The sequence below is a fragment of the Eucalyptus grandis genome, chromosome 6, assembly GCF_016545825.1.
Source record: "Eucalyptus grandis isolate ANBG69807.140 chromosome 6, ASM1654582v1, whole genome shotgun sequence".
In the NCBI taxonomy this organism is placed as follows: domain Eukaryota; kingdom Viridiplantae; phylum Streptophyta; class Magnoliopsida; order Myrtales; family Myrtaceae; genus Eucalyptus; species Eucalyptus grandis.
In genome coordinates, this window is record NC_052617.1 from 41878770 (window position 1) to 41905887 (window position 27118).

Sequence of the window (27118 nt, forward strand, 5' to 3'; positions counted from 1 at the left end):
AAGAGTCTGGCGGGCGCACGTTACAGATGGATGCTGATGCTTGGCTGAACCGCGATCCAATAATTTAAGTAATATCGAATTTGGTGGCCCTGGTGCCGGCTGGCAGTCAGCGTCAAAAAGCTTAACTGGCAGGGGCGTCTTTGCTGACGACTCTTCTAAAGCTCAACCAACCCTTTGTTGTCTCACTGTTCCGGAGGTCAATGTCCGAGGGCCTCGGCACTGAGGCACTGGAGTGCAAGAAACCAAGTTACTTGTTGGATCAATATGGTGTTTTGGAGGAGGAAGAGTGAGTTCCTTATTAATGCTTTGGTCATATGCAGATGTTCACACGTAAATACTGCGACCGCGCATTCTTACGACCACGTGTTGTTTTTTCTCCCGATTGGGATTGGACATCCGATAAGTTTGATGTCTTTTTGTTGTAGCATACGGCATCCATAAATCTAAGGACCATTTAAACTTGACGCGGTCCTCACGTGATGATTGTTGAATCTTTCTTTCGATTGTGAAACAAGCTATAAATTATTTGAAGAAAAAAAAGGAGAAAATTGATTTGTTTTAATCTAAAAGTTTGAACTAATAAATGAAGAGATACCACATATTTATAAAAATGATAGCACTCGACTCTGACACCGTTGTAGAATGTCCAAATCAAAACTTCTGAAGAGAAAATACAAATATATAAAGAATATATAAACTCTGTCAATAGGTGATATGAGATGTTTTGACACATGTTAATTCTATTTCACAAAGGACGTGTAAGATCGTGGACGATGTTGAAAGGGCGTCTAATTATTAAGTCAGGCAAAATTAGCTTACAAATTTTCATTTATCATGACAATGTTGGGCCAATTGTTCTTCATTTATGCATATATTTTTTACAACAAGTGCGTTATATATTACCAAAGATTACACTTTTATACGTACCTTAGCTTTCGGTAGAATGTGCACACATCATTTAGTTTCAAGAAATAATATAATTATAAGTTTATCAAGACATTCGTTTATACCTTTCGAAATATTTTGTTTCAAGAAATAAATATTTTGTCCTTTTCAAGAGTGGACGACCAAAGCCCATGGGATGGGCTGTCTTCCTAGGAACTGTGATACTAATCCCCCTACCTTCTTTTGGATTTATTTTGTACTGATGCTCATGCTGTATCTGTTTAGAATTTCGGTTAGTAATGAAAGCCTACTTATTAGTCCAAAAGAAAGAGTGGACGACCAAACCAAATTTCCAGAGATTGACAAAAGAGATATAATAGTCGTTCACCCGATCTTATACCTAAACGTTTGAAACAGAGGGGCCGATGTCCACTTCGAAGAAGAAGACGAAGAAGAAGTAAAAAGAAGTTGAAGAAAAACCCGAGTGATTTATTACATGACCAGATCCGTTTCATCCAATCGGGTTGGCGGGTTTCCATGTGGATTCCGCCTATAAATTTGGAATAAACCCAGGGGACCGAGGAACGACAGGTAGAGCTAGAGAGAGAGAGAGAGTGAGAGGAGGACTCGGGGAGGTCCTTCTGCAATAAAGATGACGGGCGAGATCGTCCTGGATTCTTGCATATGCTAAGTCTCGTTATTGTCTTGCCTGGAGCGAAACCCACCTCGAAAAGATTTTCCAGAGGATCCTATATCCAATTGGCTCAAGAAAGAGCAAGTGGGTCTCGCTTCAAGCTTGAGGTCGTTGTTTCTTCCCGGCATTCTCAGTGAGAAGTTTCTCACTCGAAGAGAGAGAGAGAGAGAGAGAGGAAATAATTCTCTCTTCTTTGTTTTATTGTGCATCCTGCACAGCTGGGTGAACAAGGTGGGGATTTTGGTGGGGTTTTAGTCTGCTCTTGATGGAAGAGAGCTGTAGAAAAATGGTGGGCTAGTCTCGAGTTTGCATTTGTAGTTGTCCGGAAGATTCTTTTCTTGATTCTCGTTTTCTGCATTCCTTTTGGGTAACTTGGTTTTGGGTTCTTGGGAACAAATTACAGAGAATTTTGAGATTTTAGTGGGAGTGTGATGGCTGGGACTGGAAAAGAATGGTGGAGTTGGAGATGTTTTGCGATGATAGTGATTATATCTCTTGTTGGAGCTTCAGTCTTTGTTTCGGCAAAAGAAGATGGTAGAAAAGAAGGTCCAAGTAGCAGAAAGAGTGAATCTAAAATGGATCTCGCCAAGGCTGTACTCAATTTCTTATGGCAAAAGGGAAAATTGGGTTATACGCGTGTTTGGCCGGTAAGGCAAATTCTTCCTTACTTAATTTGGATTGGATTTGGTTGTTTCGTTGTTAGGATCTTGGAAAAATGTGGGAAACAGAGGGAGAATCCTGGAAAGGAAATTATGAAATATTCAGCTTTAGCTGAAAGCTCATTCAGTGAGATTAGTATATTTTGGGATGGATCTTTTGGTCGATTTAATCGGTTGACTCTTTCTTTTGTTCTATTCGAGTTAGCCAGGAATTTATGTTGATATCTGGAAGGAAACCTTAGCCGATAGGCCTTTATTCTTGTTCTGTTCTTCTTGATTCGGAAAGAAAAAGGAGTAGCCAAAGAAGAGTTAAAATGCATCCGCAGCAATATGCAAATTCTGTCGTGTTCTTTTTAATCAGTTAAGATCGTGGATTCCTGATTTAAAGCCATTTATGAACTGACAATCTCCCTAAATTGTTGCATTGTCTCTACAGGAAATGGAATTCGGCTGGAAGATTGTGGTCGGATCGATAATTGGATTTTTTGGAGCAGCATTTGGGAGTGTGGGGGGAGTTGGGGGCGGTGGCATTTTTGTTCCCATGCTCACTTTGATCATTGGTTTCGATGCCAAGTCGTCAACAGCTATATCGAAATGTAAGACATTGATTGCTTCTTTTGAATGAAGTGGGACAAATTCTTTGAGCATGAGCTTCTTAATTTTGCAGAATTTGTCTTACCATGTGACAAGGCCAGTGGTTCCTAAGATTCAATGAACTATCCAGGATCATGCTTGCACTGAAATTTTTAGTTTTTTCTGGCCAAGCTCTTTCCAAGATTTTTCTCGTTCATTTTAAATCCCAAGATTACATTTGGAAATGCACCGGTCTGAGTTGTATCATCAGATCGGTCGATGTCTTTACCTTCATTCCGTGAGGCGTATGAATGATCACAGGTCAATGGCATTGGTTGGATAGACATGTCCAGATGATTTACTTGTTATATATTTTGTCAAAGGATGTGAATAAAAATAAGAGTTGTTCTGATACATATCTGGAGGTGCTCTGTTTAATTTAATATCCCAAACTAATACTATTGTTTTTGTCTGATCAGGTATGATCATGGGTGCAGCAGCATCTACCGTTTACTACAACCTTAAGTTGAGGCATCCCACACTTGAACTGCCAATCATTGACTATGACTTGGCACTTCTTTTCCAGCCAATGTTGGTGCTTGGAATCAGCATTGGAGTCGCCTTCAATGTCATATTTGCCGACTGGATGATCACAGTTTTGTTAATCATTCTTTTCTTAGGTAGTGCTCGTCTTGTGTTCAACCTTCTATAGATATTCTCTTCGGGCATGAGTGTTGTAATTAACAATATTTATATGCAGGCACCTCAACAAAAGCTTTCTTGAAAGGTGTGGAAACTTGGAAAAAAGAAACAATACTCAAGAAGGTGATCTACGTCCCGTCATCTTTATCCTTAACCAGCTTATTTGAGTAGTTTGCTATATTAATTATTCAATCTCCTCCAACTAATCATTGCTTATCTTTGATTTTCAGGAGGCTGCTAGACGACTGGAAACAAACGGTGAGTTGATCTAGCATCTTATTTTAATCTCCATCTCATCTGTAAGAACATTTCACTTATGAAACAAAATCAATGGTTAAAAGGTGAAAAAGCATTTTCTGGTTCATACCATTCTTGTACGTGACACATTAGAACCTAAAATGCTGGTGATCTGTTTTTCAATAGGGAATGCAGCTGAGGAAGCGGAGTACAGCCCTCTACCAGGAGAGCCAGATAATGGCAATGAGACAGAAAGCAAGGAAACCAAAAGAACTGAGGTAAGAATTCCGATCATTATTTCCTATAGGTAACTGGTCTACAACTGAATTTTATTGCAATCCAGGCTCCTATTCGGGAGAATGTATACTGGAAGGAACTGGGGCTTCTCGTACTTGTCTGGGTCGCCATACTTGCATTGGAAATCGGAAAGGTTCCAAATTTTATCCAATTATGCTGTCAATGTTATACTGTGTTTTTTTGCACTTAAAGACCATGACTGATGCGGTGCTTCTATGTTGGGAACAGAATTACACAACCACCTGTTCAGCTCTATACTGGGTTTTAAATCTTCTGCAGGTAAGTAAAGGCCCACAATACATGAACAGGTGCAAATTTTTAGGTTTTCCTTCCAGATGAGATTTCTTAACCAAGTCAATATTTTGCTTTTCAGATACCGGTCGCTTTTGGAGTTTCTGGGTATGAGGCATATAACTTGTACACAGGGCGGAGAGTGATAGCTTCCAGAGGCGAAGTGGCGGCTAACTGGAAAATAAGCCAGCTAGTCATGTATTGTGCCTTTGGCATAGCAGCGGGTATGGTTGGTGGATTGCTTGGTCTAGGTGGAGGATTCATTTTGGGGCCACTTTTTCTTGAGCTGGGAATCCCTCCTCAGGTCACTACTACTTTCTTATCATCAAACATGTGCAAGTTGCTGGTTCCATAGAGAATCATTTAATCTAATTAATATTCTTCAGATATTCATGAAAGATGAGTGATTCTTGAGTAAAATGTTCTACTTTGAGAAGCAAGCTAGTAGAGAGACATCCTAGAGAAAATGCAAAGGAATTTTTCTTCAGATATATGCTTCTTATAGATCATTAGTCGATTCATTCTATCTTGTTTTTATGACTTCTCAATTGAAATTTCTTCTGTCTGTTCCGCAGGTCTCAAGCGCCACAGCCACTTTTGCCATGACATTTTCCTCATCCATGTCCGTTGTAGAATATTATCTCCTGAAGCGTTTCCCAGTTCCCTATGGTATGGCTTGTTTCAAATGCTGAACAGCATTACTACGAATACATCCTGGGAGATCTGCTCATTGAAATTTAAAAATGCTAATCTTTGGTTGTTCTTTGCAGCTCTCTACTTTGTGGCAGTGGCAACAATTGCTGCCTTCACTGGGCAACACGTTGTCAGAAGGATAATAGCCATTCTAGGGCGAGCATCTTTGATTATTTTCATCCTCGCCTTCACAATTTTCGTGAGTGCGATATCACTAGGTATGTACCTCACATTAGACGCCACTAATTGTTTGGCTTGCGATTCAAATTCCGTCCTGATTTTGAGATTACTAGGATAAATGTCCCCATTCCATCTGCAAATTTATCCAATGTTTCTGTTGTGAATCATTCCTCTTTGTTTTGACAGGTGGGGTCGGCATAGTGAACATGATCGAGGACATAGAGAATAAAGAGTACATGGGATTCGAGGACCTGTGCTCAGCGGATTCTTGATACAACTATAATTTTTGCTCTTCTTCTTTTTCAGTAATCTACCGTTCTTTTCTGTAGTGAAAACTTGTTGTCTCGTCATTTACTATGGATTTTGGCCATTCAGGACAATTACATGTAGCGCCTTTCTAGTTGACCGTGGAACTTGCTTTCTGTTGACCACTGCGGTTTAACGGCTAGATAACTCTGTGCCGGCCATATACAACAATAATTTTTGTCAGGTGGTTGATTGATTGAGGCTGACCTCATTGGTGACATAAATGGCGTACTGAGTAGATCTTTCCCAGGATGCTCTTTCTCCATCTGATTGTACAATCACGTGTCAATCATTATCAGTTTTTATGAATCAGTTAAATTAAAAGGACGAGTTCGAGGTGATATTGATAGCAGAGCTTTTGTCTCCATTTTCCATGATTAGGTACTAAAAGATATGTCTAGTTAAATCATCAGCACTTAGGAGGGAAAATGGCATTATTTAATATGCAATGTTGTTTCTAAGTTTTTAATTTGTTAAATGTGACTTTTAAGTTTAAAATACCTGTTCAATTTAGTCCTCAAACTATATAAAAAAAACATTTGATATTGTCTCAAAACTTGAATTAATAAAATAATATTTTATATTTTAAAATAGTTTAAAGACCGGATTAAACATATACAAAAAAAAAATTATGAATCATATTAACCAAATTAAAATTTGCTAAACTTTATAAATCACATTGAATAAATTAAAAATTCAGTGATAACATTGTACATTTAGCCGAAATTCATGGATCATTTGACAAATTATCCCTACTTATTACTACAAGCTAAATGTGGTCACTTAGCCAAAAAAGAGAGAGGAAGTGAAGCCACCATTGACATCGACCGTCGGGCTAGGTTCAAAGGACCTATACAATCGAAACGACAAAAAAAGGGAAAAGTACGTAAGCCAGAACACCCGTTGAACGACAGTTGCAATACAGTTCTGAAATACCGGTGGAATAATTCTCGATACCACAATTTAGCAATGTTTCTTCAATGGTATTAGGTTCTACAGAGAAAATGAGCATGTTCATGCTTCACCAAAGGTCTGACCCACAAGTGTAAGCCCATCCAAAATCTCTTCTTTGGGTTTATCCAAGTCGATTGCATTCCAAGGCACAACTCAAATGCCTAAGAAAGACTCGGCATTACAGAGACTTTCTTGTAAACTATGTAATTCACTAATCATGACATTTGATTTCTCTCAGCCAAATTCTTGCCGAAGATCATCAGAGGACTAAAGAATCCTCGCATCTGCGTAAGGTGTAACGTACTATGATCTATGCATCTCAAATGCAACAACGCACTCTATCCGTCCGTTGTACACAGTTAAATGATAGAACGGATGATAAAACTGTCTTCTTTTCAAAAAAGGAAAAGATCAGAACTATTTAAGAACCCTCCATTTCTAATTTCTATACTTTCATCACCACATATAATTACAATTCATCTTTTGGGGCGTCATCACTGGACCTCACATGTTTCGAGATGACCTTTGCCATGTTTTTCAAGCTTGATTTCGCAGAAACCTTTATCTGCAAAAACAGCATATCATGCGTCAGATGTCTTGAAGCAGCAAAACTAATTAGTAAACTCTTTCGGGGACATAAATTACCGGATTGGCTTTGTCACTTGCAGGGTAAAATAGGAGCGTCGGATAGTCAACCACCTGCTGAGACAAATATACTATAATTATGCAACTTTCCAATGAAGTGTGGTTGCTCCTTTCGTTATTACATCAGTAATGTTAAGTAACGCCCCACACCGTCACAAAAGTTAAAACTCTCTTTGCTTTATAAGGACAAGCCGCTTTTAAGAATCATCATTTGTCTATCAAGACATCAGCCATCTCATCTGGCAGCCAAAAAGGTTTTGATTCCAAGCATGATACTATACATGCACTTCATAAATAACTCGATATGTAAATTTCCAATACTTAAAAAGAAAATTCACTAACTTTGATGTATCCTTCGAAAGACAAGTAAATTCTAAACATCATGAAAAGAACATGTTAAGTACCTGTAACTTTGGATGTTCATTTGCAGAAGCATCAATCCTTGCAAAAACCAAATTATTCAAATCTTTGAAGTGATTAGCTAACTTCTCTACTTGCTTGCTTATAGTCTCACAGTTGATGCACCAAGGCGTGTGAACCTGTGGAAGGAGATTTTTACAGCAATGTTAGATTTGCTTGCTGTGGCTGTTTCATACTGGTTAATAAAGAAGAAGAATATTTGACTGGATCATATTTCAAAATGGTGTTGGTGACTTTCATAAACTCTATACAACTAAAAAGCAATTGTTGGGACTTGTAGCTAGCATAAGATATGTGATTCTTACACAGCCAGATCATCACTAGATAAGCTATCCAAATGAGTGAATTAAACTAAGCTGTGAAAGATGAAGAAAACATACCTCAAGAAAGACATTTTTCGGACTGTTCAAAACTATGTCATCAAACGTCTTTCCCACAACGACCTGGATGCTTGCCTCTTTCTGCTATTTGCAAGATTGAAAGCATTAATTAAATATTATTAAATTATTAGAAAAGAACATTTTTGGGACTGTTCAAACTATGTCATCAAATGTCTTTCCCACAACGACCTGGATGCTTGCCTCTTTCTGCTATTTGCAAGATTGAAAGCATTAATTAAATATTATTAAATTATTAAAAAAAGAACATTTTCAGGACTGTTCAAAACTATGTCATCAAATATCTTTCCCACAACGACCAAGATGCTTGCCTCTTTCTGCTATTTGCAAGATTGAAAGCAAGAATTAAATATTATTAAAAGAACATTTTCGAAACTGTTCAAACTATGTCATCAAATGTCTTTCCCACAACGACCTGGAAGCTTGCCTCTTTCTGCTATTTGCAAGATTGAAAGCATGAATTAAATATTATTAAATTATTAGAAACAAACATTTTGGGACTGTTCAAAACTATGTCATCAAATGTCTTTCCGACATGGACCTGGATGCTTGTCTCTTGCTGCAATTTGCAAATTGAAAGCATGAATAATACTATTAAATTTTAAAAAGAAAAAACAAACACACATCTACAATGCCGAGTGAGCCAATGGCAGCAAATGAATTAACCTTTAGTACTTTTATAATAAAATGTTGACTGATTACTATACATAAAACATACAGAAAGAGATATTCAATTTTCATGATGCTTGCATAATTGTTGATGCATTTATGCATGATCATCAGAGCAGGATATTGCAAAAGTAACAGAACAAAAAAATGGAAACAATGTGAAGGAAGAGAAGAACTACAAAGTTGGCAGCTGATTGTGTTATTCTTCATCCTAGCTTCAGCTGGTTTTGCATCCAAAGACAATTGCAGTAGTCTAATTGATACATGCAATTGCAAATGGCTTATGCAAACTTTATGTTATCAGGCCCCAAGAGTATTATAGACATCAGTAGATAAGAGACTAGTGCAAATAACGTTAGAGTACCGATGCATGGGCAGACTTTGCCATAGCTTCTTGCTCATATTAAATAAGCATACTCACGTTGTCCGGTACTGGCTGAGACTTGAAGTAAGGAGATAATGAACCCTGGAGAAATTTTGAGCTGAAATCCTATGAAAGCAAATCCAGACAAACTTCTTAGTCCAGTAGGTAAGGAACATTTTCCAAGAGAACAACCAGAAGAAACAAGGAGGTTACTTCTATATTGGCTGGTGTTGCATCTGTCTGTAACAAATACTTGGAGCTGATTTGGTTATCAAAAGCAGCCACCTAGTTAGGCATAGAAAACAAAATTCCATTAACTTGTCGATCCATAACAATGGTCCTTAGAATTGACCATGAAGTAATAGTAAACTAACCACAGTGTCCTCTGAGTCTTCAAGTCCATAAAGAGTTAAGAAGGGTTTTGCTAGGTTTTCGTCTGCAATGTCGATATAGATAAACATTATCTATATCCCAAAATGGAGTTAGACAACCATTGCCACCAGAGGAAAAAGTTTAATTTCAGTAGATTATGGTCACTCAATAGTAGGCTTGGCGATACATGTCAGTATGTCATAAACATGCTTGTGATTCATGTCCATCCATATTAGCATCAAAACCTTTTACCTTTATTTAACAAGTTAGATTGTTTGACTCTAGGTGGAATTGTTAACTTGAATCGGACTAAGTGTTGTGTATTGTGTCATGTCAAAATAGCTTTTCTCTTTCTATTTGGTGCTTTGCCTTATGTCATGCTGTGCAAACAAGTCATGACAATATATATCAGTCGGATTGTATACCTTTGACTTGAATTTTCTTGCCACATCTTGAAGAGGCTCATGAAGATCCTTGAAGTCTTCAGCCTTAGCGAACACAAAAAGCTGGAAAACAGATATATGTCACTGGTGAATCGATAGAGAAATTCTCCATGGTTATTTTCTGATACCATGTGCAAAGCTTAAGAGCTCAAATGCGTTAAGATATCAATGAGTGCTGTTGATACTGAATATTGTATTAAGAACTGATGCAATGGGATAAACCAAGAACCCAGGAAAAAAGGAAAAAAACATGGCACATCAAACTATCCAAATTTTCAAAAACACATACTTCATAAATGGAAATAAACCAAGATATAGAAAATAAAGGTTAAGAAAAGGCATATTCCAGTCCTCGTAAAACAGCACCTGGAGTTTTATGGGACTGGAGTAAACTCTGACGGAATTAAGCTCAGTCAATTTGGTAACTAACGGAAATTTGTTATGGTCCAAAAACTGCAGCAGCTTTTCCATTTCAAAGGCTCCTTCTGCATAATCAAATTTTAATGTACTTGTGAGGTTTGGTTACCATTGTCAGAAAAAAGGGGATCGAGCTTTGTTTTGCATGTCCACTTTTTTATTAACATTGCAGGCACCCCATAAACCCAACCATACATGCATTAAGCCTTTATAGGAAGGCCACAGCAGATTGAACATTCAGAACTCAACCGTAAAAGAAGTTGCTACCTACCATATCCAGCATATCTTTCTGGCTCACTTTTGACAATGCCCAGGAAAAAGCCGGAGGATTCAATATCAGGGTAAAGAACACGTGCAGCCTCAATGTTGCTAACTTCTACAAATTGGACTTCATTGTCGGCTGTCGCTGTTTTAACAAATTCTTCATAGACAGGGCCCTGTAGAGAATTTTATTTATTCTGGGTGAGTGAAGGTAATGAGGGATTTTTAACTATCAGGCCAGTCAATCGCAGACAGGAATTAGATATGTTGCAAAGCATCAACACAAATGAATACATATTGACATAGAGCTTTCCTGTTCAAGGTGAATTCAAACTAAGGACTGGCGCACGTGCAGCCAAACCAAGCAAACCAATGGGCTACAACTTTCAATGTGGCATCCATGAAACCTCAAGTCGAGTCAATAGTTTGATTAAACAAAGTTCAAAGATCAGATGCTAAATTGCACCTTATAGGAGAAAAGATGGCATTAGGTGAAAGAATAAAAAGCGCAAAAATGGACTAGCCGCAGTCAAATTTACTTCCATATGTCAAACAGTCTGTTTTGTAAAGCAATCCAATCACATCTTACACATATGTACCTCAAACTTCTCAAAAACACCAACGGCGAACATATGATGCTTCTTAAGAAACTCTTCTGCTTCAGTCACTGAGTTTACCCTAATAACGGGCACACCAGTCTTTTTCCTTGCCCAGATCACTATTTCTTCCCTGTTCCATAATAAATTCAGATAGCTCAATACAATCACCATACAATGATTCAGTCAAGAGAAACACTATATTGATGTATATTTCTAGCTATATAATTTAGTAACTGAGGCCAATTCCACCAACATATTAACACAGCAAGATAAAAAGAAAAAGAACATCATCAGTGACATTAGCCAGTATGATTGCAAATCCTATCACAAGTCAAACTGAATATATAAACAAGTAAATAAATAAACAAAGAGAAAGATCATGTAGTGCACTTCAACTAAGGTGAACCTTCAATCAACTCTGAAATAATTTAGAACAAACAGAAACGAAGTGGGGGGCCTAAACTAATTTCCACAAAGAAAATTCTTTCTTCTCCTCTTCCTTTTCATATCACAATGAGGTAAAATCATGACTTACACCTGACTAAGACTATAACTCAGGTCGGATCAAAGGCAGACCATCCACGCACACATGGTATCACACAAGGCTCTACCACATATTACCAATGTCCAAACAACAGCTAGGAATGAACTGGAAAAAACACTTACGCAGAGTATCCACCAGTGTAAGCCTGAGAAGTCCCATTGACAAACAAAAGCAAGGTGGGAAAGCCTTTGATCTCGAGACCCGAAGCCGCTTTTGGGTATCTCTCGGCATCGAGCTTGGCCAACACGACCGAACTCCCCAATGCTTTCAATGTGTTCGCCGCCTCCGCGAACTGCGGCATCAATTCCGCACTCCGCGCGCACCATGGAGCATACCCCAGAACCAGAACATACTCGTTTTGCTCGATCACTCTCTTCGCACTGTCACTGTTGAGCTCGAGCACTATCCTCTGCGCTTTTGTCAGTACCTCGGCATCGGAGAATTTCCCGTGCGTTTCTTGCTCCTGCTCCGCCTCGTCATCTACAGCCAACAGTTCCTCAATCCCCTCCGAATCCTCATCGTCGAAGATCTCTTTCTCCGTGGGTTCGGAGATCGCGAGACTGAGTAACAGCAGAATGGTCAGCGCCAGAAGGGCGAATCTCCAGATGGGTTTTCCCAAGATCATTGCTTTTTCACGAACTCAGGGCAAAGTCAAGGGAAAAATGAGATCTTGACCCCGTCTTCAGGGTTTAAGATCTTGCAGACCAGTGTAGAAGCAAGAATGGAGGAGAGAGAGAGGGGGGGAACGGCGGGGAGAGATTGGAACGTGAAGAAGTTCAGAGACTTTCTTGGAGAGCTTTTTGTGCCGAAACGACAATGTCCGATGGCGTTAGAAGCGCAGGAAAAGGCGCGATTAGCGATTCTTTATCAGGGAGAGAGAATTATCTCGTGCTGTCGGTCTGTAGATGGCGAGTCACTTGCCGTGTGAACATGTAAGAATTTATGGTAGAACAGCGGTTCTTGCCTAATTAGCTAGCGTTCAAAACAGTAACTTATCGTAGGTTTTCTTGTCTTGGATGAGGACGGCATGCCTATATATTAGCTAATTACGAAGATTTGCTTGCTCATATTCATCGAATTACTTAAAACACATTAACCAATATACAGTGAAAAAACCTAAATATATCATCTAATAATTAATCCTTAATAAGATATATTATTGTGTAAGTACTCATGTTCCTGAAGAGAAGAATGCAAGTGTCGTCAAAATATCGAAAACTCGAGCTTATTATTCTAGGTTTGGTGTTAGTTAGACTTTTCTACCTTATTGTTGTTATGGAATGATCCGTATTTTTTTTTTCACGATCAGTTTTTAATTTGTGACTTTACAAACACGAACATTATTTCCGTTCATAATTAGTTAAGTTCGCAAATAGGTTATGCCCGTAATTAGTGAACTGTTAATTAGAGACATGGTTCTAATCAGGTAGCTTTAACGGACTTAGAGAGTATGCCCGGAAGAGTTTCATTACTTCCATAGAAAGGAGGACAAGGTCGACACAGATCTGCACATCTCAACGATCTCTCATGCCATTGCCAGTTTGCGATGTCAAGCACCTTACAAGGAAAAATACGACAGCAATTCTTAACATGAAAACGTTCTCTTATAAACGTAAGCCATTCGACACTCGGCAACCGCAACTTGCGAGGCGAGATATGCGGCCCGGAATGTTGTGGCATTCTTATAGATTCGTAGAGGCAACAGGCATCAACTGTATGTGCAGGAATCTTTCTTGAATGTCATGGGCTTGGTACTGGTGGAGTCGATGGTGACCGGACAAGTGATTCGCTTTCGGTGCCTCGTCCTCACAAGCTTCCCGACCACATCACCTCGCGAATGGATCTCAAACTGTAGTGTGAACGGGACCACCTCAGCTCCATTTGGCGAAATCGTTATGCTCGATCCAGCCCCATACAGAGGGACCTTGGTGCCTTCCAAGTACACCAGTACAGACCGACGACTCTTTCTAGGTTGATAATACTTCTTCAGCTGCAACCATGCAAGTCAAGTGACAGTTAGAGTTTAACTGGCACAATCGATCTAGATAGCCTTGAAGATGAGAATTTGGCACTTTTGAAGAAAGTCAACAATTGCGATGGGTTGTAGCAGATCAATTCATTCAAGCAAATTCCGCTTCCATGGTATTGCCATGGAACTTGGGTAGTTCTAATCAAATAGATCGATATCTTCCTTTGGCCTGTGCTCAATAGCTCACAAGTCATGATACCAGCAAAAAGTGTATTTAAATCGAGTCAACATAATTCACTGCTCAAAAGAAGCGCTTGACTAATCCTTGATTCATCAAAACTTGAGGTCAACTCAATTAGGTGCTCGACACGGTCGAGCTTTACTCAACTTCAGCATGATTATCCAAGACAAAACTGTAGACTATTCTAAAGTAGGGCTCAAACTGGAAATCAGGCTTTAACTCCAGTTTCATATCCAAACATAATTCGACATGAAAGTCAAAGTGTTACGAACCTCAAACTAAACTTACTCCTCGAGCTAATCAAGCAAAATAAAGATTTTAATCGAGCACAAGTTCAACGACAAGTTAAGCTCAAGCAGTTTGTGAGTAGCCCGGCTCAATATAACTCTATAACCAATTTAGCTGATCAGTCTTGCAGTCTCGCATTTCAGACATATAAAGAAGCAGGTGATGGAGAAAGTTTTCACCTGTCCAGTGGCAACGGTGAGATCCAAGTACTCGAGATTGATAGGTGTAGAGCTCACATGGATGCCAAATAACGGCGCCGGATTGTAGACACTCATCCTCAGAGATCCATTGAAGGTCAGCATCTTGGTCGCAACCCCAGAGAAATCTGAACCCTCCCCAACATAGAAGTTACTCACCGCCAAGCTCTGCAAAGGAAGTAAAAGCCAGCATATCATCACTTCTCTAATTCTCCCCAACTTTGCAGTCTGTGCATACGGACCTTTTAATCATTTCCCCGTACTAGTCTTTTGGCGGTGGATATGTTTTACCTTTCTCAGTTATCACGCATGCCGCTATTTACTTTAGTTATTTTTCTAAATAGAAGATGAGTCTAAAAGTAGAATTAGAGATTCTGGAATAACAACTGTCAACTCAGACGGCCTTCTTATAAGGACAAAATTCAGAATTATTTAGAGTTAACATTGTGTTTAAGGAGAATTCTGACTCAAAAAAATAAATTTATATTTTCTCCTCATCATGTCGACAATGGCAACCTAGACAAGAAGCATGTGGAAGAAAATAAAGAATGATTCCAGCTCTATGAGATATGAACTATGGCTCTAAGACATCTATGGCAATACTATGTTGGGGGTATATATTTCAACTGCAAGAACTCATGAACAAGGAAGGGAGTCACATACCACCACCATGCGATAGGTACTGTGAATCATTAGCTTTGAGCTGTTGGAAATCTTTTCATTGTTCTGTACGTGAATTTTATGTTCAAAAGATCCCAAGTATTATCCATTTCTCCCTGTTCAGCATTTCCCATTATCTAAGGGTGAGAACAGGGGAACCAAATTGCAAAGGTTTTCCGAATACTTCCCAGCGTGATAAAGTAGATCCAATCACACAACTTCAGAGGTAAAAAATGCAGATCCATCAGCACTTTTTCTTTAACTAGAGAAACAGGCCGTGATTGCTTTAGAAGCTCTGGATGCTATTTATGCTTCACAAACAACCGTCTCTCACTTGACAATGTGAACACCATGCACGTTTTGTGGGGAAGTGGAAGTAACTTGTCTAGGCAATAAGCTTGGTCTCCAGATATGCAGGTTCCTCACCATAATCTCATTCATTTAGGATGTGGCAGAGCAAAATTTCTGGTTCCACTCGACATATAGCCAGACAAAAATCCATGTCAAATTAAGAGAGAAAATTGAAACTATACCTTGACAGTGATCTCTGCTTTGTAAGGCCGACTCGCGCCCCAGATGATCAGACAGAACACGGTGAACAGAAGCACGAAGCTGAACAGAGCAATTAAGGCCTGGAAACGCCTCATAAATGCCTTGTCCTCTAACTCATCATAAGACCCCTCTTCCAAAATCACATTACACTCAGGCCAACCCTTATCGTTCCTCTTCCTGCCTCCCTTCCTCCCTGAAGAGGACCTGAAAATCCCCGAGAAACGACTGTACGAAGAATTCCTCGAGTGCCGCCCGAACGAGGGGTGTGAGGGGGATTCCATGGGGCTATGTGACATCGGAGTGGCGTGCATTGATGAGGACTTGTCCCCATCATGAGAGTCCCTCGAAGGGCTTTGGACATAGTACACAGGACGTTTCGGCGACCTCGAAGGCGAGGACGGCGCTAAACTTGTTATGTCAGACTCTGACTTTGTTGAGAGCATCATCTTCGTATTGTAATCTAGGGCTTTGTAAGTATGGATGAATCAGCTCAGAAAACTGCAGAAAGACTCGAGATGGTGTCGGGGGCCTTCACCACTTTGCATTCACAACAGCTGCAAGAAATTAAATTTCCGAATCCAGCTAAAAGTCAGTAGTTAACACACTGGTCTTCTAGACTACTCGCACATAATTCGACCGGAAATGACTTATATCCATGCCAAGCCAAGAACTTGAAAGGATTAGATCATAAAAGAGCGAAATTCCTCAGCTGGGTCGAATTCAAGAAAGCGTACAAGATGTTTCTTGAAGTGGCTTGAAGCACCACAAAAAACAAGAAACGCACGAGAAGGGGACACATCCTCCACAAGGAAACGTACAAGAAAAACGAGAAGATAGAGAGAGAGAGAACAGCAAATCATTACCACATGATTCAACCAAATTCCTTCCGAAAAACTGCCGACGCATCACCTCATCATGCTCCAGAATTCTTGAGCCAGAGGCTGATGATAATAAGGACAAGAGGTACAGAAGAGGGCGTCAAGAGCAACAACAATTCAACACTCTCTCTCTCTCTCTCTCTCGCTGAATGTGTTGTGCATGAGAGCTGGGAGATGGGAGAGAGCTTTTCTCTCAACGGCCAAAGAATACAGAGTCGCACGTAACGCTTTGTAGAGAAAGCAGCAACAGTTGCACAGCCTCCGCCTCAGGCCCGGACTCCGAGCCTACGTCAGCGTGGAGGCCCCGGACCGAGTGTCGGCAGCTTGACAATATGGAAAATGCTGAAATGGTGTCCTTAATCGCCAATCTCTTCTTTTTTTTTAATTATTTATTTTGTGTGATTTGGACAAGCTTCTGAAATTTGGCACGGGAAAATCATAGAAATCTGCATTTCCATGGCATTATTGTGCAGTTGAGACTTTGACGGAGCACCTAAACTCGATTCCGGTCCACCTCTTGAATTAATTAGTTGTCTTTGGCACCTTATTGGTACTTTGTGCAGCAAAAATTATCCAATTGATCCTGCATGTCACTATTGTAAGGATGTAAATTCAGCTCTAAACCTTTTGATTTTGCCAATTGGGTCACGTGGTATTTTGGGTCAATTTTCGCCGAAAATCGCTGACCTTCCAGTGAAAATTGGCTAGAAGAAGTACATTATTTACTTCACGCTAAATTTTAAAACTCAATTAGTAAAATTGAAAAGTGTAGGGCCGAATTGACGTTCATATAACAAGTTTAAAACTTATTATACAATTTCCGCACTCTATAAATGCCAATAATGAATATGCATGGATGTGCAATTTCCCTAGCTTTCCGCATGAAACTTTAGGTCTTGATGAAGAATTTTATATAGATATTTTGGCAACTTAAAAGAAGTGTGCTGCCATTAGACAAATAGATAAAGTTGTTTATCTTGTGGGATTACATCTGTTGGGAATCCCTTTAAAATTATTTGCATGATGATTGTATATCTGTGGGGGCGTCGATGCAGCAACTTGCTTACTTATATAGCTATGGGGCCCCCATCCTAACCTATATCCACTAGGTAGATGAGTTCTCATTTTCTTAATTATTAGGAATTATGAAATTCCATAATGTGAATAGAAGTTTAAGACTATGTAACATGGTGCCTAACTAATACAAGCTATCTCTATCGCCGTTGATTTGGACAATGTATAATTGCTTAAGACATAACTTCCCGTCTTCATTAATGAACGAGACGTGCGTGAAAACACAGCTTATACAGCCTGTAAGTTAATGAATCTGTCTAATAATTGATAAATAAATGATTTTATCCTTCTTAATCAGCCCTTCCTCCTCCGTTTCAGCACATAATATTTGCCATGGCTTTTCCCTTATTGCTTATCACATGGACAAAGGGCGCGTTTCGAACTTGCTTTGTCAAGGCACTTTAAGCTCTAGTGTTTCTGAGCAAATGCAAATACAGTTCAACAAAATTTTTGGAGATTGGGAAAATGCAATTACATTTCCGAAGACACCTTTGGCTCAAGGAAGGTCCAAAGTTGCTTTAAACTTTGAGCATTTCTAACATGCACGCACATTAAAAAAAAAATTCTTTCGATTTTGCCTTTGCTCAACTTTCATAATTCTATAAATGTCCCCACCTCATGCAACATCGTTGGCAAGGGTTCAGGCTTTCGCAAGGACAAATCTGGCTACTAGCAAACTAGTTTGGTGGGGGCTAAGCCTCGCTCAAGGTCACCTTGGTCGCGTGGCCCTAGGCAACACTTGAGGTCATCGATGGCCGATTGGCGATCCATTTGGCTCAACGGCAATTGAATTATGATGGTAAATAGTTTGAAATTTTTTTATATTAAAAAAAGGAAAGATCATTTGCAAAGTATTAAAAATAATATGTTTTCAAAATACACTTCATTAAATACTATTTGCTTTTTAAAACAAATCTTTTTACCTTAAAGTTTTATTATATTTTTTCAAAAGCTTATCCTCAAAGTGATTCCAATCGCATCCAAATTCTTTTACTGCACTGAGCTAAAGGCCACAGAACGAAAATGATGACATAGGGAAGATGGATCCAGGTGGAAGTGGGTTCACTTCCAGATCAAACCTCACAAGGCGCGGGGTGACAATGACGGAGAGATGAGGACAAGGCTTGACAGCAAGAGGTGGACCACCCTCCCCCTCAGTCGCCACACACACCAGCTGATTTTCCCGCACGCTTTACCAGAGAGCTAGGGCCAATCGGCCACAGCCAGGCTCGAGGAAGCGGAGCCATTGGGTATGGCCCATGGCATCATTGCTTCTTTTAAAAAAAACCATTGTTTTATTAGAGTCGCTCTTGAGTGGAGATTGCCAAACCAGGTTACCCATTCGTTGTCATATAGACAACTCGATACTGAAGAGAGAGAGAGAGAGAAAGAGAGAGAGAGAATTTTCCTTCATCGTTGCCCTTGTCACGCCATCTAAAAGTCAAAGACTTGTCATCTTGGAGTTCGGTGAATTTGTTGGGTCTGTGTCAATTGAACAATTGACCAGGATTCAATTGATAACCAAAGACGTTAATTTTATCCCCAGCTTAGCTTTCGGGAAAGCGTTTTGCAGGAGACAGAGAGGACTTCCAATGCCTAAGTCGGGCAGACCATGACATCTGATTTCGCGTGCAAAACCAATTAAAAGCAGCAAAGGCTCGTCTCTTTCCGTTTACATTCAAGAACTTTCGTTTTCTTAGCAAAGAAACGAAGTTAAGGAATTTTAGATCTTTAGACCACATTGAGTTGAGTCGCAACTCATGAGTCACCTTGAACTGGAGCATCCTCAAGCCCGCATTTTCTAACTAAAAATGGTCCATTCATACTCGTGCGTGTAAATCTACCATTTGGACTCTAGCTTTCAATTGATTGTCATGGTATCAAAGCATACTCATCGAGAAACCTTTGTTTCGATGCGACTAATTTTAGAAAATTCAGATTGACCACGACTTCCGAGCATCAAAAGATAGGATCATTTTGTAGTGTCTGATGATTCATCAATTTCTTGATGACTATAGTCACGGAAGTTGTTGAGGACAAGAAGACCATTTAGTGTTGGCACTCAAATGATCATTCCAACATAATTACAATGAATGAAAAGATGCCCTTAATGAAAGTAAGTTTCCCAAAATTCATACACGTGACTGATAATGTTGTGTAATGCACTCCCACTAATCCCATTAACTGCAGTGGAGCGTCCAGTGCTCTGTAGCAGATCAATATGTCGTGAAAGTTCACGTAGCATTCAAGGGGGTACCTTATACGCTTTTGTACTGAACTCAGCAACTGGATCATCACATTGAAGTTCAGCTTCTGACAATCTTGAAGATCCACTGGAGGGAAAGTCCTCGGCTGAAGAAAAGTTTGAAAACGGTAATCCTGAAGCTATTGCCAACACGGAGCCTTGTAGTGTGACAAAAACCACAGAGAATATTGATTTGTGAAGAAGATGGTTCTTTAACTGTCCGACAGTTGCTCATGCAAATGCACTGCTACTATATCACAGGCCATGTTCTTAACTAAAGCCTTCAGCAGCGATTGCAAGGCAACCTGTTTCTTTCTCTTTAGCGCATCAAAATTGGCAATAGACTTCCCTGAAAATCATTGACTTCTTAACAATGAGCTGCATTATAAAGAACAAAGCAATTCAACTTAATTCAGAAAAACAATACGTATACAGAGTTCTTTATTCAACTTGCTTGAACACCGAAGAATCCATTGCACAGTGTGACCTTAGCTAACTAACACCTCTGGGTTGTACAATAGCCCATTCCCTTGTTGGTTGAGTGAAAGAATTTTCTGAATTTAGTTTTCAGGACTTTCATGTGCTTGATTTGCTGAAGATGATCAATCATCAGAAAGTCACTTAATGTCAGAGAAAGTATACATGCTTAAAGTTAGTGAAATGATATCCCTACCTGAAAAGGGGAAAACATTTCCCAAAAATTGGTTTCCCGAAAAACATTTGCCATTATCATGAGGTTTTTCCCAAAACAAATAAACCCTAAGCCAATGGACAACAGCAGGCCAGATGTACTATGCAGTGGAGCTCCTCCTTTTCAGCATCACATCACAAAGCTTCACAGCATCTGAGTTATCTCTGACATTATGAACCCTTACAATATTTGCGCCGCCAAGTACTCCAGCAGTGACAGCAGCAACCGTTGCCGCATCACGCTCCATGGCAATTGGACGAGCGCAAACGTCACCTAGAAATCTTTTTCTAGAAGGTCCTATCAGTAAAGGAGCATGAGAGAGAGCCAAGGTTTTTCTCGCAAGTTCTTCTCGAATGGCTGGTAATCCCCCAAGAATGTCCACATTATGTTCAATGTTCTTTGAGAATCCAATTCCTGGGTCCAAGATTATTCTCCAAGCTGGTATACCAGATAACTCGGCATCTTTCACTCTAGTAAACAACTCAGATGCAATCTGCTTACACACATCGTCGTATTGGAGGTTTTCTCTATTTTGCATAGTAGATGGATCCCCCCTCATGTGCATCGCAACATAAGGAACCTTAAGATCAGCAACAACAGGAATCATATTGTCATCCAATTTCCCTGCAGATACATCATTTACAATATGTGCCCCCTTCCTCACTGCTTCTGAAGCAACTTCCGAGTAAAATGTGTCAATGGAGACAAGCTTCCCCTCCATCTCAGGCATTTCCAGGACAGCTTCTAAAATTGGAATCAATCTCTCTAGTTCTTCTCTAGGAGAAATCCGATCTGCCCTAGGCCTAGTAGATTGGGCCCCAAGATCAATTATATCTGCCCCCTCCGAAATCATCAAACGGACCTGGGAAATCGCAGCTTCCACACTTTGGAACTTCCCTCCATCACTAAAACTATCTGGTGTTAGGTTGAGAACACCCATAACAAACGTTCTCTCTGACCAGTCCCAAAGGAGGTCATTTCTGATGGGTAAAACTCTTTTGAGTCCTTCCTTTCCAATCAAAGATTCACCTCCCAGTTTATTCCACGAGTCACAAAGACTACCTGAATGTATCGACAGAGAATGCCAAGACGCCACTACATCACTGTCAACAGTTGATCCAATCAAATCCATCAGTGGAGCCATCACAAATGGTCTCTCCCATATTCTCTCGTGAGGGACTACAAGTGTGTCAGAGTTAATTCTAAACTTCCCATAGAACAATATATCCAAGTCAATTGGCCTCGGGCCATACCTGATCCCATTCATGCGACCCATGTCCTTTTCAATTGTCTTAAGTTGGTGTAGTAATTCATGGGGCCCAAGAGTTGTGACTGCTCTCACAGCGGAGTTCAGAAACTGAGGTTGATCAGTGACATAAGCAGGCGCTGTCTCGTACAAACAGCCATGCCTTGTAATGTGTATGCCGGACTTCTTCATCAAGTCCAAAGCTTCGTTGAAATTGTTCAGTCTGTCACCCACATTGCTGCCTAGAGCGATTACAACTTCCTGCTCTTGAGAATGAACCTCCATGACAGTATCGGTGGATAAGCGGCGGAAGCATGAGGAGAATGCTGCAAAGAAAGTCATGAAGAGGAAATCAACCAGAAAATATACAATCAACAAGTGCCGTGCACTGCATACTTATTTCCAAGAGGAGAGCTTCTGTTACGAGCATATGTGCCAGGTTACACATTTAGATTGAGGATCACCGATTAGCGGAGAATTTCCAGTACTTACAGATTAAAAAAGACATTAGACAACCAAAAATAATATTATAAAACTAAAGACACTTTAAGTCAGCAACCTATCATTTGGGAAGAGCCGATTAGCGCGACAATCAATCAGGTTGAACTTCTCTTCTTCTTCCAACACAAAGCATACAATGACAAACGTAAAATCAAGAAAAATTTTGTGGCAACGCATTAAACTATCTGGAAAAATCATTCTCTCAAAATCCCAGCCACAACTAGAAGTAGGAACTCACCTGCACCATACTTGAAGGCACCGCCGATATCATGTTTGGCCGGTAATAACTGCTTGAAGACATTCATCAGGAAGCACACTGCACTCGAAAGTTCGGAGTACAATCATTAGTGCCAACCCAAGAAGCATGACGAGCAACTCCATAATAAAAAGAGATTGACCACACAGCCGGGGCTGGTGGTGGCCGCCTGCCTGCCGACCCACGGCCACTAAAATGTGTTCGATACAATTTTCATAAACCCAATTCGAAGTAAAATCCGTATGTCTTCCCCCTCCCTCCTCCTTCAAATCCACCACCAAATTACAACATGGGCAGTTGCAATTCGATTTCCAAAGGACATCAAACACTTGCAAAACAATCAGAAAACTATTTACACGCATCCCTGGGATTAAGCACGAACCGAGACAACAAAGAAAGTCCCACTTTCCCCCCGAAATCACGTCAAACGAGGAGTTCACTAACTACCCAAGACGCTGTTTCGAAAACACGCTCACCCATTTGAAGCTTCGGTGCACTCTATAGCTTGATTGATCGAAGCCTTCGGTCGGCCGCCGCCGCCGCCGCCGCCGCCGCCGTCGTCGGCCAAATGGAGCCCAAGATGGGGGTCACTCAGGACCGGGGTACTGAGAGCTGAGTACGGAGAAACGAGGACGAAAGTGCGACGCGAGAGCTACAAGGAGTTTGCAAGAAGGTATCTGCGAAACTGTATTAGAGTGGACCATATCTCAAATTAATTTATTCACCATTAAAACCTCAAATTGGTATACATTTGTTTGTGAGTTTAAATTACCGAGCCGTAACTTGTAAGACATGTGAAGTACCGATTTGAGATTTTACCCTCCATTTGTCATAAATGTTTAAGTTTATGGCTTTTCATAATATTAACTTAATTTAACATAAACTAAATTAGGGTAAATTTATTATAAATAAAGTTTGAAATCTTTAGTGATCAAAAAATTAATTTATGATAAATTCATCGTATTAGTTTAGGATTTTTCATGATATTAATTATGTTATAATACATAAAATTTAGCAAAAAAATCCCAAATATATGATAGGATGTCAATTAAATTCTAAATATTTTCAAGTTTTCTCAAATTTGTAAACCTTTTGACAAATTATTAATACAATCTTTCAAACCAATTTAAGATAGAAATTGCTAATGGCTCTAGCCATTGTGGCAAGGCCAAGCATTAACGTGGATAATTTTTTTTAAATAATATTTTTTTTTCTAATCCCTTTTCAATTTTGAGCTATGCGAGGTCGCTAAATGACCCTTGGGCACGACGCCCTTGCCTGGATAAATAAGAAAAAAGAAAAAATTACAAAAATTGTCCAAGTCAACTCTAACCGTGCAATGTGAAACGCTTGACATTATGTTAGCGATGTTCGACCAAAGTTGACTGAAATAATTATATCGAAAATCTTAACTAAATTCGCAAAATTGAAATGTTTAGACCTAAATAGAATGCTAATTTAAAATTTTTTATAATTTTCTCATTAGAATATCTATGTTGTTAAATATGTTTTTTTCTTTTACGTAAGGAAATATTTCATTTGTTTGTATTTCAATTTGTAGCTTATAATTTGTGTATTGTTGGCACATTACCGTAAAACTTAACTAATTTCCCATCCAATCTACAAAAAATTCCTCAATTGATAGTTAATCGACACACTTATCATGAGAAAAGCAATCAATAATTTATTTGATTAAAAGTAAATGATAGATTTAAATAAAAGTAGTGGTCGTTATCCTATAATCTAAGCAGTATGTTAAAGTGAATGAGATGAACTAATTAATCCCATCTTGGGTCTCGATGCCCATGTCTCTAAGTGCGTATGACGGTTTTTGTTTTTCTATTTCTCGTTTTTATATTCCCCGAAACGGATTTGGAATAAAATCCGTTTGGTAACGTGATTTTTTTTTTATTTTTAGAACAGATTTTATTTAAATAGATTTGGAGCATAAATCAAAAGTTAAAATTTTTAGCTTTTTTATTTTATAATAAAATGAAAAAAAAAATTTCTCATCGTTCATTCTTGTCACCTCGTCACCCACTTGTTGCTTGTGATGCGACGCCCACCGCCGGTTGCGGCCGCCAACCGCCGCTAACCACCAGCCACCAGACCACCAAACTCCATTGCCATTGTTGGTCACCAAATGTTGGACACCCACGGGTCGTTGGCCGCTCATTGCCAATCATTGGATGTCAGAGGCTCACTAGCAACCATCGAATGTTTGCCGCCAACCATTTGCCGCTCACCACTGGTTGCCGGATGTTAGCCGCCTGTCGTCGGACTTCGGCTATTGGTCACCCGCCGCCGGCCTACGGTCGCCAAACTCCGAATGTCAAACGTTGGATGTCAAACTCCGGACATTGGACACCGATTGTTGGTCGCCAAACTCCGGACTTCACCCTCTCGCCGCCGATCATCGGACTTTGATAGCAAACACCAAATGCCGGACTCCGGCACCGAATGCCGGACATCGGACTCCGGACTTCGGTCGCCCACCACCGGTCATTGAACGCCGAACACCGGTTGCCAGACGTCGAACTCTAGCCACTAGACGCCAATCGTTGCCGCTCATAGAAATAAAAATTTTATTCTATTATCAAATGAATTTTTATTTCATAAATATAAATTTTAAATCGTTATCTAAAAACACATTTCTTTGAAATAGAAACTTGAGAAATGAAATGTCAGAAATTGATTTATATTCCATAAATTTTGTCATACACGCCCTTAAGTATCTTCACTAGTCACGTAAGGAATAACGAAAAAAGAAAAATAAGGAAGCGAAGAAAAACACTTTTATATATATGGAAGTTTCTTGACCGTATGTAAATGTAATAAATCAGATGGACATATGTCGAGCGTGCAATTAAACTAAATCTGATTTTTCCGTCAAATTGTTTTGAAATTCCATATAATCTTATTAAAGAGAATCCGTTACACTAAAGAAATCGGATAGTCATTATTAAAGAGAATAACTTATCCAACGAGGATATGCCAAGAAAAAAAAAACCCCACAAAATCGCTCAATATCATTTTGAAGGTCTGCCTCTATTAATAGGCAAACTCAATGGCCATTTCAACATTAAAATTTTACAAAAAGAAGAAAAAATGTCCCATAAAAACCCATGCATACCTTTAAAGTAGGCTATGACTACGCCTAAATATAAATGGACAAAATTATAATGTAAGAAAATCGAGATGATTTGCAAGTACTCAATGGATCTCTTACTTTCTAAATTTGAATTCAAAATAATTGTCAAGTGTTTCATAAGCCACCTGTCTTTTCTTATATGAAAATCATAACAAAAATTTAACTGAGATCTTAATATATTGCTTTATTATTTGGTATTTTATTTTTATTATTTCTCTTTACACACGATGCAAGTGCTCTTTTTACGGCAATTATGAAAGTGAACTTATGTGAAATTTATTGAGAGTGTAAAATATATTTATTCGGAAGAGCTTAAATTTGAGCTTGTCAATATATTCAATTTGACTATTCTTCACTCAAAAGTTTAAACCGACAAGATATAAACCAATTATGATATATTAATTTTTCAACAACTCACCAATTCTCTCAAGTATAATTCTCTAATGCACGTACATCCAAACAATCTCTCCCTCATACATGAGCTTAGATATTAAGTTTACTCCCCTTGATTTTGCCTCATTTTGGATCAACTTATCTCCTCCATCAACACCCTACTTCATTTTTAATCTTTTTCTCCAAATCGAACTTTGAAGTCTACCATCAAACCTACGTTGCTATACCAAAATGTCCACCTACCCGAAAACCACATTGACCACCAAATTCATTTCTCAAGATATTCACTAAACATTAATACACACTAAGAGTCGGTCACCAATTAACTATGAGTTATGATACCAAACATTATGATTCGGCGCACAAACACAACGAAATAGAAAGTAAAGGGAAAAGAAAAGAGATATAAGATTTAGATTCATCATTAAATAAGAGCTACATCCAGTAGAGGATTCCAACATGAATAGCTACCGTTACCTATGTTGGAAAATTATGCTTCGAAATTGGGTAGTATAATGAAATCGGATCGAGTAAAACAACTCGGACTTTGAGACGTAATATCACTTTTTAAGGATTTATTTGCCCCACTACGTTGCTAATGTTCACGGCAAAAATCCTCCAGGGATACAACAAAGTCTCGGATGAGAATACTAAATAACAATTCGAGTATTTCTCGAGTCTCTAAGAAATAATCGAAAAATTGGTTGCTGTTTTAGAAAGAAGACTGAAAATGACCACCATTTTCTTTCCGAAAAATGACAAGTATATATATGAAATAGTCTTTTGACTCTTCGTGAAAATTGCGAACAAACACGTCTTTAGAAAATTGTTCGGATAAACAAATGCGACTCTTTAGAAGAAGTCGAAAATGAACAATTGCAATCCTTGGAAAAATTAAAACCAAATAAGTAATTTTTCAAAGGTTGTCTTGAAAAGAACACTGAAATAAAATTCGGAATAATTTTTTTAAATAGAATTTCAATTTTCATTTATATTTCATTTCGAAATTCTCAAATTAAAATGCAACCTTTGAACTAAAAATATAAAATAAAATAAAAAATAAAAAATAAATAACAAGGATTAATGCTAATTAAACCGCGGGCGCGAGTGCGCCAAAATCGCCGCACCCGCACGCGGGTATGGTGGGGTCTAGCCCCACCTAATCACTCCTTT

General features: G+C 39.1%; 4 protein-coding genes across 14 annotated transcripts; 1 reads left to right on the plus strand and 3 right to left on the minus strand.

Annotated features, from left to right (window-relative positions):
- The first annotated feature begins 1332 nt into the window (after positions 1–1332).
- On the plus strand, positions 1333–5769 carry LOC104449877 (sulfite exporter TauE/SafE family protein 3). The gene is made up of 12 exons (XM_010064169.3): positions 1333–2226; positions 2675–2834; positions 3291–3491; positions 3572–3636; positions 3744–3771; positions 3937–4028; positions 4094–4180; positions 4276–4326; positions 4421–4642; positions 4914–5007; positions 5109–5249; positions 5398–5769. The coding sequence occupies exons 1-12, from the start codon at positions 2011–2013 to the stop codon at positions 5481–5483; spliced, it is 1443 nt and encodes a 480-aa protein (XP_010062471.2). The 5' UTR covers positions 1333–2010; the 3' UTR covers positions 5484–5769.
- A 673-nt stretch (positions 5770–6442) lies between these two features.
- On the minus strand, positions 6443–12495 carry LOC104449878 (protein disulfide isomerase-like 1-6). 9 transcript variants are annotated; one of them, XM_010064170.3, is made up of 12 exons: positions 11726–12494; positions 11060–11189; positions 10471–10636; positions 10149–10267; positions 9765–9845; positions 9342–9431; positions 9181–9252; positions 9025–9093; positions 7917–8000; positions 7521–7655; positions 7117–7173; positions 6443–7036 (listed from the first exon to the last, which is right to left on the minus strand). In XM_010064170.3, exons 1-12 carry the CDS (start codon positions 12226–12228, stop codon positions 6941–6943), a joined length of 1602 nt encoding a protein of 533 aa, XP_010062472.1. In that variant the 5' UTR covers positions 12229–12494; the 3' UTR covers positions 6443–6940. The 9 variants fall into 9 exon arrangements, with proteins under 9 accessions (XP_010062472.1, XP_010062474.1, XP_010062475.1 ...); XM_010064172.3 differs by having other exon boundaries at positions 7917–7997; positions 11726–12493; XM_010064173.3 differs by having other exon boundaries at positions 7117–7170; positions 7917–7997; positions 11726–12491.
- A 557-nt stretch (positions 12496–13052) lies between these two features.
- LOC104449880 lies at positions 13053–16603 on the minus strand. The gene is made up of 4 exons (XM_010064180.3): positions 16374–16603; positions 15492–16064; positions 14281–14466; positions 13053–13593 (listed from the first exon to the last, which is right to left on the minus strand). Exons 2-4 carry the CDS (start codon positions 15954–15956, stop codon positions 13312–13314), a joined length of 933 nt encoding a protein of 310 aa, XP_010062482.1. The 5' UTR covers positions 15957–16064; positions 16374–16603; the 3' UTR covers positions 13053–13311.
- Positions 16604–19517: 2914 nt separating this feature from the next.
- Positions 19518–23074, minus strand: LOC104449881 (folate synthesis bifunctional protein, mitochondrial). Of its 3 annotated transcripts, none has more exons than XR_005552318.1 (4): positions 22878–23074; positions 22384–22461; positions 20381–21970; positions 19518–20056 (listed from the first exon to the last, which is right to left on the minus strand). XR_005552318.1 is itself a non-coding variant. In XM_010064181.3 (3 exons), exons 1-3 carry the CDS (start codon positions 22879–22881, stop codon positions 20499–20501), a joined length of 1554 nt encoding a protein of 517 aa, XP_010062483.2. In that variant the 5' UTR covers positions 22882–23074; the 3' UTR covers positions 19518–20498. The 3 variants fall into 3 exon arrangements, 1 of the variants encoding a protein (XP_010062483.2); XR_726628.3 differs by having other exon boundaries at positions 19518–20085; XM_010064181.3 differs by having other exon boundaries at positions 19518–21970.
- Positions 23075–27118: the final 4044 nt, after the last annotated feature.

Coding starts and splice junctions, on each gene's coding strand:
- LOC104449877 (XM_010064169.3), top strand. CDS start 2,011: ATGGCTGGGACTGGAAAAGAATGGTGGAGTTGGAGATGTTTTGCGATG. Junction 2,227..2,674: donor GTTATACGCGTGTTTGGCCG/GTAAGGCAAATT, acceptor TTGTCTCTACAG/GAAATGGAATTCGGCTGGAA. Junction 5,250..5,397: donor CGTGAGTGCGATATCACTAG/GTATGTACCTCA, acceptor TTGTTTTGACAG/GTGGGGTCGGCATAGTGAAC.
- LOC104449878 (XM_010064170.3), bottom strand. CDS start 12,228: ATGATCTTGGGAAAACCCATCTGGAGATTCGCCCTTCTGGCGCTGACC. Junction 9,846..10,148: donor CCAGTCCCATAAAACTCCAG/GTGCTGTTTTAC, acceptor TCTGTTTTCCAG/CTTTTTGTGTTCGCTAAGGC. Junction 7,174..7,520: donor ATGAACATCCAAAGTTACAG/GTACTTAACATG, acceptor TATTTGTCTCAG/CAGGTGGTTGACTATCCGAC.
- LOC104449880 (XM_010064180.3), bottom strand. CDS start 15,956: ATGATGCTCTCAACAAAGTCAGAGTCTGACATAACAAGTTTAGCGCCG. Junction 14,467..15,491: donor AAGCAGAGATCACTGTCAAG/GTATAGTTTCAA, acceptor CTTCCTTTGCAG/AGCTTGGCGGTGAGTAACTT. Junction 13,594..14,280: donor TCACCGTTGCCACTGGACAG/GTGAAAACTTTC, acceptor GCATGGTTGCAG/CTGAAGAAGTATTATCAACC.
- LOC104449881 (XM_010064181.3), bottom strand. Junction 21,971..22,383: donor TGCCTTCAAGTATGGTGCAG/GTGAGTTCCTAC, acceptor CTTTCTTTGCAG/CATTCTCCTCATGCTTCCGC.